Source organism: Chaetodon auriga, chromosome 6 (assembly GCF_051107435.1).
Source record: "Chaetodon auriga isolate fChaAug3 chromosome 6, fChaAug3.hap1, whole genome shotgun sequence".
NCBI classification, from domain to species: Eukaryota; Metazoa; Chordata; class Actinopteri; order Chaetodontiformes; family Chaetodontidae; genus Chaetodon; species Chaetodon auriga.
In genome coordinates, this window is record NC_135079.1 from 20,276,391 (window position 1) to 20,287,129 (window position 10,739).

General features: G+C 42.8%; 2 protein-coding genes across 3 annotated transcripts; one reads left to right on the forward strand and one right to left on the reverse strand.

The window, feature by feature from the left end:
* Positions 1-10: 10 nt before the first annotated feature.
* znf276 (zinc finger protein 276) lies at positions 11-6,210 on the reverse strand. 2 transcript variants are annotated; one of them, XM_076733709.1, is made up of 12 exons: positions 6,075-6,207; positions 5,317-5,620; positions 4,698-5,016; positions 4,548-4,594; positions 4,027-4,446; positions 3,424-3,505; positions 3,161-3,244; positions 2,930-3,049; positions 2,652-2,727; positions 1,971-2,088; positions 1,673-1,772; positions 11-1,553 (listed from the first exon to the last, which is right to left on the reverse strand). In XM_076733709.1, exons 2-12 carry the CDS (start codon positions 5,546-5,548, stop codon positions 1,277-1,279), a joined length of 1,875 nt encoding a protein of 624 aa, XP_076589824.1. In that variant the 5' UTR covers positions 5,549-5,620; positions 6,075-6,207; the 3' UTR covers positions 11-1,276. The 2 variants fall into 2 exon arrangements, with proteins under 2 accessions (XP_076589824.1, XP_076589825.1); XM_076733710.1 differs by having other exon boundaries at positions 12-1,553; positions 4,698-5,013; positions 6,075-6,210.
* Positions 6,211-9,704: 3,494 nt separating this feature from the next.
* LOC143321886 (C-C motif chemokine 4-like) lies at positions 9,705-10,533 on the forward strand. Its single transcript, XM_076732593.1, has 3 exons — positions 9,705-9,860; positions 9,955-10,081; positions 10,394-10,533. Exons 1-3 carry the CDS (start codon positions 9,797-9,799, stop codon positions 10,500-10,502), a joined length of 300 nt encoding a protein of 99 aa, XP_076588708.1. The 5' UTR covers positions 9,705-9,796; the 3' UTR covers positions 10,503-10,533.
* Positions 10,534-10,739: the final 206 nt, after the last annotated feature.

Here is a 10,739-nt window from a genome sequence, read left to right on the forward strand (position 1 = left end):
CATTTTATTTACATGCCTTTTTGTACATAATGCACAAAGGACCTTCTTACACACACATGTACATCTGAAGCCCTTTTCACTGTTTACAATACAGAGGTAACCTCTTAAAAAGAGTACTTAGCAATGTAATAACTTAATAATAAAAAGCAGTGACCTATAAAACTGAGGTGAATGTTCTTCCATTCTGCACAACCATTTGCACTGTGAGGAGGTTACACAGCACATACAAGTGCTTTACATATATTAACGTAACAAGAGTATTGCATTATAGGACTTTACCACTGCGCTTGTGTAGGGTTACGCAGTCGTTAGCATGTGGCTGCTACTGTGTACTTCAGCTATCAAACAACAATGTTAACAAAAATTTTACACGACCACAGGTTGTGTAAAATCATCTTCAACAGAGGCACCAGAAGTGGTTGTTGTCTATTCAAGTTAGAATCCTCACCAGTTTTTGATGCCAGTTGTAGTTATAGTGACCATTTGGGGCTTTTTTTTTTTTTTTTTTTTTTTGGGACAGCAGTTAAATGCTTTAAATTGTAGGGAGTAACGGAGGAGTCACCACTGTGAGCTGCTGATACAGAGACAGGCTGCACTGCACTGTGATCACATCCATCACATGCTCCTTTGCCACGCTTCTGTCAAAGTAGCTGCTCAGTGAGTGTCTGCTCTACCATAACATGGCATTTGTTGTTACCATGGTAACCATGAGTGTTGCCAAATCAAACAACTGAAAGCGTGAGGATTACAACTTTAAAAACCAGTATAACGTTTTTAGGATGTAGTCTGCCTTAAGACAGACGAACATATTTTACTGTCACATAAGAAGAGCGTCAGGTTGCAGTGCTGCGCTTGTTTATGTTAGACGTGAAGGAAAGACTGTTCGCCCCAGACAAGCTCAAACCTAAACTTGTGGCACAGTTAGTAAGAGGATGAAACAGATTAATTTTGAACTGAAAAGTGATTCTTGAAAACTGTAAAGAACTGTCCAGGAGACAGTATTATCAACAGATTGGTCAACATCCCCTAAAATTTATGTTGAAGACAACAGTTTGACTTGTTATGACACAAGCTGAGCTGAAATTGCCATGTTGGAAGAGAACTGAGACACATGCTTTGTATCGGCCGGTGGAGCCCGTAGCCATACGGCAGGCCTCAGCCCAAGTCCATCACCTGAATGTGGAAAAATGGAAACTACAGTACAGGTGGTCAGAACTGGTCCCTGTTCCACAGTTTATGTACCCGAGCAGCAGACGTGGACCTGGACTCCTTGCCGTCATCTGTCCTGGTCCTGCTGAACCACTTCCCCGGTTAGAGTGATGGTGTGCAGGTCGGAGTACAGCGGCGGCTGCTGCTGCTGACTGCTGCCTCTCTGAGCCTCGGCCTGAGTCAGCGGGTGGACCATGGACATGTGGACGTTCAGGTTGTGGGCCTTCTCGAAGCGTTTCCCGCACATCAGGCACGCAAACTCCAAGTCGGCCTCTGCCTTGTGTTTGGTCATGTGGTATTTTAGTGACGCTCGCTGGCGACACTGGAAACCACACACCTCACATCTAAAAGGGAAAAAAAACAACAGCATTCATGGCGCGTGTCTCCTGTCCTTGCTTCCGATTTTCAAACAGGAAAACATACTTGAAACTTTGAAGCAGCAAATTACATGATCAGTACTTACTGTAGTGGCTTGGCCCCTGAATGTCTCATCTGGTGGACAGAGAGGTGTTTCCTCTGTTTGAAGGTTTGGCCACATTGGTCACAAATGTAGTTCCTCTCTTCTGGAAACACAGATGACAAACTTATGAAAATACACACTTACACCTGGAACGAATGCCTTCTTCATTGAACTGGTGGTTCAGTCTGTTTAAGATGGCACATCCCTTCACGTTAAACACAAAGTTTAGGCTTCGAGGTAGTAAGAAAAGCACATGTCAACACTGTCTAAAGCCAAACAAAGCTCCTTCTGCTGAGCTCACCTGTGTGGATGAGCTTGACGTGTCGCTGCAGGTAGCGGTCGATCATGAAAACCTTGTTGCAGCCAGGATGAGGGCAGGGTCGCTCTCTCACCTCCTCATGATGCTCCTTGATGTGCTTCTAAAAACCCACCCGATAAGAAAAGGCAGAGCATACTGAAAGTTCATGCGGGTGTCAAACACTGACTTCTTACTCATCTTTACTGATTCACACACTCCTGGATAATTCATTCTAAATAGGAGCTGCACAATAATGAAGCAATTAAACCTCGGTTTCACTGGCAACACAACTGCAAAGTTACACCACATGGAATGTTTTTTATGGCAGAAAAGCACTGCGACGCAGACCTCTGCGGTCCAAATTACCACACCCAGTCTGGAGTATGGAGCACAAGAACTGCATTAAAAATGAATACATGAGAGTGTTTTTGCTCTCTTAACATCTTCTGTATGCAAATTCAAATGACAAACTTTACATGTATGTATTGATATGAATGATATACATATATTTCATATGAGATATGCTTTTACTGTGGAAAGTGAAGAGAAAAGTTGTTCTAGGCTGGACATAAATGCTGAGTACTGAAGCGTTCATAAGAGCAATAGCGTACACACTATTATTGACCTAATTAAAGAACATTTGGCACTTAAAGGACAGTGAAATGTCAGAGTCTGAATTCTCACCTTCAAACCATCAGGAGCTCTGTAGACAGCTGTACAGCCCTGATACGGACACTTGTAGATGTTGGGAAGCTCCTCTCTGAAAATAAAAACAGAACAGTAGTTTGTTAATGCGCATGAAAGACAAAGTTATAACAGTTGATGACAATTAATTGATACAAAGTACAAACTTTTTTTTTTTTTTACAAACTGCAATCTGCTTCAAACTGAGATGAGTTACACATTTAAACGTTACATTTAACTTGTGTTGAATGGAGGTGGTGTCACATGTGCCTACACACCCTTTGGGTTTGAACTTGTTCTTCCAGCCAGGTTTGGGTCCAGGTTTCTTTTTGATTTTGGGCTCCTCCGGTGCGTTCGGGCTTCGTCTTCTCTTGTTAGGGACGGTCACCCTGCGAGCTCTGGGAGGGGGAGAGAAAGGTACACTAAACGCAGTGCCTGGGCTTCTGTCAGCATCATTTTCAGCCCATCTGTGCTGTTTTAGAGGGAACACCAACCTCACTGACACCCACCTCTTGTCTGAATACGGCTCGAACAGCTCATCATCTGATAAAACTCCCTTTCTACTTTCCTCAAAGTCATCCTCGGAGATAGCCCTGCATACAAACACACACACATAGTTAGCGTTTTTGTTGATGTTTTGACCTTTTCTCTCACTGTAAAGGCTGAAAAACATCCAACGACTGCAGGTATTCAGTTTTTGTCCCACAAATCAGTGGTTGTAAGAGAAGAAGAAATTCACAATCAGGTGAGAAAGGTGAACAGTGTGACCAACCTGTCAGACAGATCACTGTCAGCAGCTCTGTCCTCCAGCTGGGCCGGAGCAGGAGACAGTGCCTCCTCGTGACCTGTAAAACCTAACAAAGGGGAATCAAAGGCTGTGTGAGTCAGGCATTCACACAGAAATGCCTCAAGCCAGATAGATAAACAGGTATAAGCTTAACATCCGTGTCAGCACCGGCAGTAGAAGAACACTTTATTGACATATCTGAGCTGAACTGTTCACAGGCAGGGAGCAACAAAGGTACTGTTAACTGTCTGGCTGGTTCATCTGTGTGCATGAATGAAGATACTCAAAAAGACTAGATCGCCTTCTGGGGGTTGACACAAGTACGAGGGGTTTTGGGTTTCAGTGCCCAACACAAAGACTAGCTCATCATGTCATTATCGGGTCAGCTTAACAGGATCTTATCAAATAAAAGTTGTTATGGAGTAAGAGGCTGCATTTCAACAATACTGGACCGAGAAAAGGATCAAAAAACATCCATCACAGATCCTCAGAGGGGAGAAAAGGGCAGGATTTGTTGTGTTCCCTTCAAACATTTTGACACTTCTCTATCTGATGCTGCCTCACACCTTCTGGGGCTCTCAGTCTCACCTTCAGCGTTACTGGTCCAGTGAGCCAGCGCTGAGCTCTGAGTCACTGCAGGTGGACCGTGTTGAGCCAGAGTGCTTATCATTTCCGCTGGGGTCCTTCCATTCCCGCTGGGCTTCTCTTCTCCATCTTCCTCCTCCTCCTGTTCCTCCTCCTCTGACATCACTCCATCACCATTGCCACTCCCTAATGCTCCGCTGCTAAAGTTCATCGTGTACCCTGGGTTAGTAGCGGCTGCGCACTGAGTGTCCATGATGTATCTGTGACCATCAACACAACCCCAAACAGCCTTAACGGAACCCCAGCACTGGTCCTCCAGCACCTCCTTCAGGTCAGGGCAGGAGCGGCAGGCCTCTCCATGGTGGTGAGCCCAGGAAACCAGGCTGTGGAGGCACTTAGGGTCTGAGGTAAAGGATGGTGGTGCTGAGAGAAAAGAGCAGAATGTCTCAATGCAATCAGGTAACTTGACTTGTGTTTTATGTCATTTCTGTAAACAGAAGCTAAAAGGAAATGGTTTTCTTTACTTGTTGAGCCATGGTTTACTGAGGACTCTGGACACTTCAGAATCTTCCTGAAAAAGAAAAAAAATAGTTACTTATAATTGCAGATTTTCTGCCTGAACAACTGAAAACCCTGCAATGAATACACACTTTTAAAGTCACACTTGCACTCACTGGCTTTTCAGGTTGTCTTTCCCAACTGGTGGGAGGTTGACTCTCTGCAGAAACCTGATCAGGATGCTGTGGCACTTGTAGAACTTGCTGTGGCATTTCTTGCAGATAAACTCGGATAACCGGGGGTCACGGTCCAACTGGACGCCGACCAGTCGCTGGAAGTCTGTGTGGAATAAGAGGGGTGACTGGGCCATGGCGTCTGACTCGTCATCAACGATATCAATGGAATCCTGAGGCCACTTGTTGAAGGCGTGCCGCAGGCTGCGCGGAGAGAACTTCCCATGGCAGAGTCGACAGACAGCGGTTGACAGTCTACCTGCTGGGACAAATAATGGATAAGTGTTTTACTAAACTGTGAGTCATGACCAAAATCGGCAAATGGCCACGATTTCTGATGGTTCTCCAAAGGAAAATGAGTCAAGCAGGGGACCTTCAGTTTAAGTATGTTATCATTGCCTCAGTGAATAAGACATCGTACCAGACTCCACTCAAAAATCTGCAAATTAAACTTGCCTTTGCTTCTATCAAACATCAACAGCAGCACTCGACCAGCAACAGAATTTTGGTGAACTACTTTTAGTGGAAGTCAAGGCTGAAGAAAATTAAGGTCTGGACTCACCTGAAGACTTGGACTTGCTCTCTGGATGCTTTTGTGTGTTGTCAGCTGCCGTCACACTGAGGTCCAACTTGGCGGCCTCGTCTTTTGAAGGGTTATCATGGTGGAAACCATCTGTGGTTGCAGGGACTGGCTTCCGAGGTCTTCCTCTGTTTCCTGGCGGCCTCTTCTCCTCGCTGCCACTCACTGTTGTCTGTGTCCTGCTGGACCTCGGACGTCTGCTTTTCTTCTTCATTGCCTGTTCTATATGGACTGTCAGCAGCTGATCCCAACGATGGAGTCCTGCTGCCTGTTCCACTGGGAAGATCTGCAACGTAAGCCAAGTTCCACTGAGTTTATCTGAGTCTCACTGACTTGAAAAATTAAGCAATTTCTTATCTTAAAATGACTGTACATGGTTCAGTAGTTTTGTCTCGAAATTTTTTTTTTTAATTTATCTTTAGAGTTAAGTCACTTGGCTATTTGACAAACCGTCATGTTATGCGATCATACATTACTGTTTCATTATCATGTTTAAATTACAGTTGCATTCATGCATATAGAGCACTGTTTCATCTGACCGACAGTGATGAAGAATCACGGCAACTAAACACACAAACACGTCTGAAATACTTTCATCACGGTACATTCATGTCCACTCGCTAGTGCTGACTTCCACTAGCTAGCGTTAGCTGTTAGCTTGAGGAGCAGGCTACGTTTGCGAGCTAGCGCGTCAAAATGTCTTCACGTTGCGACTACAGTACTCCTGAAGCACAACCTACCGTGAGAGTAAGTCAATCCTAGCACTTGAAGCACATGTTGTTTTTAACATGCAAGATGTTTTTATCACGAGCCAGCTCAACAGCTCTGTGCGCTCTGTGCTGCTGCCAGTTGTAAACATTAGAACCCGGAAGTGCTAACAGCTACTGGAGCAAAATCCAGGAGAGAATGTGACACAGCGCCGCCAGCTGTCCACGGAAAGTAATGTCACCAGTCAATCAAGTGTCCTTGATGTGGTACTGCACCACAGAGTCTCAGAGTGGTCACACAGAGACAAAGAAAACATCGAGAGCAGGTTTTACTGCGTCGACCGTATGAGGCCAATGCCAGTCTCCTTCACCATGAATACAAATGTTGATCCTCACACAGCTCTGAATAGGTGAATCATTACATCAAATCGAAATATTATGTTTAAATTCAATATACACACATATGACTTCACCAAGATTTTGCCTGATATGTTTGGCTCTTTGGTATTTTTATGAACTTTATTGTTAGTAGAATTATTATTTCTGTAAGTTTCAAAAATTGAGAAGGTCAGTAGTTTAGTAAATATACAGTCATATTCACATGATTTTATGTGAAATTATGTGATTAAAATCATGTGAAATCATGATTATGGGACCTAAAAAGTTTGAGACAGTATTTGAAGTGGAGAAAAAGGCTAAATTAATTAAGCATTATTTCAGAATCTCAATCAGAAATTTTCTCTCTGGGACATGTTTTAGTGAATATAAGATCCACCACTTCCAGTAATCCTCTATAATTATTTACTTTGACATATAAAGCAGCTCTGTCTCTGTCCTTGTGTTTCTTTAGTTTATCCCTCCTTGTCTTTCTTGTTCCTCCCTTGTTTGTTCTCTGTCTGCTGGTGTGTGTTCGTCTTAGCCACCTGCTGCCAATCAACCCGCACACCTAAAACCCATCCACTCATCAGGCTCCTGCAGTATATATACTCCACTCTGCACTCTGCGCTCACCAGACTGTTTGTTTCGCCATTGTGGTGTTAATGCTCTGGCTGAGTTCAGGTCTCATCGGTAGTCCCCATGTTTTGAGTCCAGTGTGATTCTGTGTTTTCCTGTGCCTCAGCTTATTGTCCCTCTGTGTTCTCTGTCTGTTTTGCCCAGTGTTTGCTAATCTGCCTTGCAACCAACTACTCAGCTCTCTCTGCTCGCTCAGCTTATCTGCCATTGTGGGTCAGCTCTCCAGACCGCCATCTCCACATCTTATCACTAAATCTGTATTTGAACAACACTAAACTTTTTTCAGTGCTAATACAACTTCTTCCAGCATTTCAATGTCAAAGTTTCCTTTTTCATACTTCTGTGGTTATTTTAATGCAAAAGTAATGTCATATAAGCATTACTCTACACAAGCAGTAATATCTCTTTACTTAATTTCCCAGCATGGGATCAATAAAGTTTTATCTTATCTCTTACTTTCAAATGAAAGCAACCAGTAATATGAAATTTATCTGATTTTCAAAGTAATTAGCACAACACTGCTTCTGGGTACTGGTCTTTTGGGGCTAGGGCATTTTTTGACCTGTGAGGGTGCTGGGCCGAGCTTGGTGCTGAGGCAGGGGAGCTGGGCAGATGAGACAAAGGGACAGGGGACAGCGACCAGAGCAGACGGAATGAGGAGGAACTAAGATCTGGCTGGGTGGATGTGGCAGAGCCGTGTCTTTGATTACTGCTCCCGTCTCCATTCAGACAATCACACACAGACACTTGGGAAAAGGGGGAGACTGCAGGCTGGACAGAGGATGGCAGATCTCAAGTCAAAGAAATATCAATCTTCATCTGAAAATTGGATTTATGATGGTGAGAATGTGGTTTTTAAATGTTGACCTAAAACGGGGATTTCTCATTTTTTCAATGTGGCCGGTACAAGACAACCTACAGTCTTGGTGGTGAGAGCCATCCACCCACCTCTCTCTCTCTCTCTTCCACACACACACACACACACACACTTACACATTGTATATTGACTCATGTACAACTTTATTTTTATTACTTTAATTTATATATTTACATTTGATGTTATTCTACTCCAGTACATCCCAGAGGGACATGTTACATTATGCTGCTCCTTTCAATCATGCTGCATCGTTGATATCATACTACTCCATTCATTCGAATTAGCTCCACCTCGATCAGCAACAACATTAAAATACTGTTTCAATTAATAATCGTCATCCAGTAATCCAAAAATTCACAACACTGATGATACATCACTCACCTCTGATCCTTTTTGTTGATAACACTTATTGATAACATAATATTCAATATGACATAGGACTTTTACTTGTAGCTCAGTGTTTTTGTTTTGCTGTGTTGCCTCGAAGTAAAAGTAAAATGGCTTTACTTAAGTAAAAGATCCAAACATTATGTGCTTATTGTCATTAAGTGGCTGTTTGTGTGCTGGTGCTTCTGAAAGTTTTATCAGAGGGTTTTACATTTGCTTAAGAACTGTATGTTGTTATGCTTATTCATGTCTCTTCATCTGATGTAAAATATCAGGAAAGTAAATGCGACTGTGCTGGAAGATTCTAGTAGTCTTTCCAATAGTGTGTGACACTGACTGGTGTTGTTGCAAATGCTTGCACAGAAGTGATCTATATAAATAGGTCACAGATGCATTGCTATAACTGGGTTTGTGTACACTTCTGAAAATACCTGCGATAAGATCTTGGTCACATCATGCTGTCTCCATCATGACGGTCTGCACCACAGTGATTTGCATTAAGGGGGAAGTGACTCATGCTAAATTGCATTTTACCCTGGAGGAGACAGAAACGTTTTTTTTAGTGCTTGGTATTTTGTGTTTGTATAAATGATCCTGCAGCCCACCGATTAAAGACATTTTGAAAAATAAACCCTGAACTTCCATCTTTCTTTAAAGCCCAAATATAAACATTTTTTGTGTCAGAGAGATCATCGACAAAACCTGCAATTTGAAATTACATTTGGGTATTTGTTGGATTAAACAGATGAGATATAATGTCTTAATTAGTGAGCTGATGGGTGGATTGGAGCCAGGTTAGGTGTTTTCCTGTTTTCAGTCTTTATGCTTTGCTAACTGCTGCTGGCTGTGACTGTAGACACAGTGGTATCAATCCAGAAAACTAACAAGAGCGTTTCCCAAAATGTTCATCTACGGCTTTAAGAAATAGTTTGAAATTTGTTTGTTTTGTGTCCATTTGGGTTGTGATTAAAGCTAAAGTTGCTCATTTGAAGTCATGTTGCTCTGTGCTTCTGTAAAAGGTAAAATGTGTAAATATGAAAAGAGGAAGAGGATGAATTCAAGCACATTTTCAGAGAACAGCGAGAACAAAATGTGTCTTTATCTTCAATGTCAGTAAAACTTACAATAGCGTCTGAAGAACAGACTCAAAAAGCACAGATGTAGATAAGATAAATGCCGAGAAGACTGCTTTGTTTGCTGCGGTAGGGGAGCAGATTTAGATCTTGACAGCAAAACTGTGGTCTGTCCTTTTCGCGGTAACTTCCCTCCCTGAACCAGCAGTGGCACTTGTACTTCTTCGTGGTGGAAAGCTGAGGAGGAGTGGGGAAATTCTGTCCTCACGGTAGTATTTATTTTTGATGGAAAGGCTGACGTCATCCATGATTTATATTGGACCTAGTGCTGAGAGCCGATCACAGCAAAGAGAGAAGAAGAACACCATCAGCATCATCATCATCATCATTCTCCTGACAGCATCATGAAGACTCTCTGCTTCGCTCTGGGACTGCTGCTGCTCACCGCCTGCTGCTGCGACGCCATGCGTGAGTGACCTCATGTTTGTGTCTCATCGTATTTTGCTTGAAGGCTTCTCACAGACATGTTTATCGTGACCTTATCCATCTATCTTCTTCACAGCTCAAGCTCTGCGGTACAGCACAGCACCTGGAAACTGCTGCTTCAACTTTAACCCCCATAGGATACCATTAAAGTTCGTATCTAACATATCAAAGACGCACAGCGCCTGTCTGAAGCCGGCATTCATGTAAGTTTCTGCTTCTTTCTTCTACTGTTCTTGTCTCATTATGGGTACTGAAATGATGGCTAGAAGGACAGATAACTGATGACCTTCCATAATTATTGCATTATTATTACATTTCCTTTTAAAGAAGGTGTGTGTCTCACTGGGTTCTACTGCTCTACAGAACATCATTGTTTAGAACCGTTCTGTGTTAGTACAGTCCTGTTTCAGTGGAGTGAAGTGGAGATTTCCACCATCAGCCAATGAATGAGCTATAACTAAAATGGATTTTGTCACAGGTGTTGATTTTATGTTGCTCTTCTGTGTGTTTTGCAGAGTCCAAACTGTCAAAGGAAGACAGATCTGCTACAGTCAGACTTTCCAGTGGGCTCAGGATGTCTTCAATAAGCTACACAACACTGAGGGCAGTGGTCTGCAGCTCTGAAGATGTATTATTGTTTAATAATAATACTGTGACAACTCTATGCCTGGTTTTGCAGGCCCAAAGGTGTGAAGACTTATGTTTTAATAAAAAAAAGATTTTTAATAAAATTGTTGTTGATGTAATGAGCTATATTGCTGGTTCTGTATTTTCTGACAACAAATCTGCTGCTTTTTCCTGCCTAGCGTTACAGGCGGTGTGCTGTGGGTTAGGCAGAGCTATTTGTCCTGGAAACAACTG

Coding starts and splice junctions, on each gene's coding strand:
- LOC143321886 (XM_076732593.1), top strand. CDS start 9,797: ATGAAGACTCTCTGCTTCGCTCTGGGACTGCTGCTGCTCACCGCCTGC. Junction 9,861..9,954: donor CTGCTGCTGCGACGCCATGC/GTGAGTGACCTC, acceptor TCTTCTTCACAG/CTCAAGCTCTGCGGTACAGC. Junction 10,082..10,393: donor TGTCTGAAGCCGGCATTCAT/GTAAGTTTCTGC, acceptor TGTGTTTTGCAG/AGTCCAAACTGTCAAAGGAA.
- znf276 (XM_076733709.1), bottom strand. CDS start 5,548: ATGAAGAAGAAAAGCAGACGTCCGAGGTCCAGCAGGACACAGACAACA. Junction 2,728..2,929: donor AACAAGTTCAAACCCAAAGG/GTGTGTAGGCAC, acceptor TTTTATTTTCAG/AGAGGAGCTTCCCAACATCT. Junction 1,554..1,672: donor TCAGGGGCCAAGCCACTACA/GTAAGTACTGAT, acceptor TTTCCCTTTTAG/ATGTGAGGTGTGTGGTTTCC.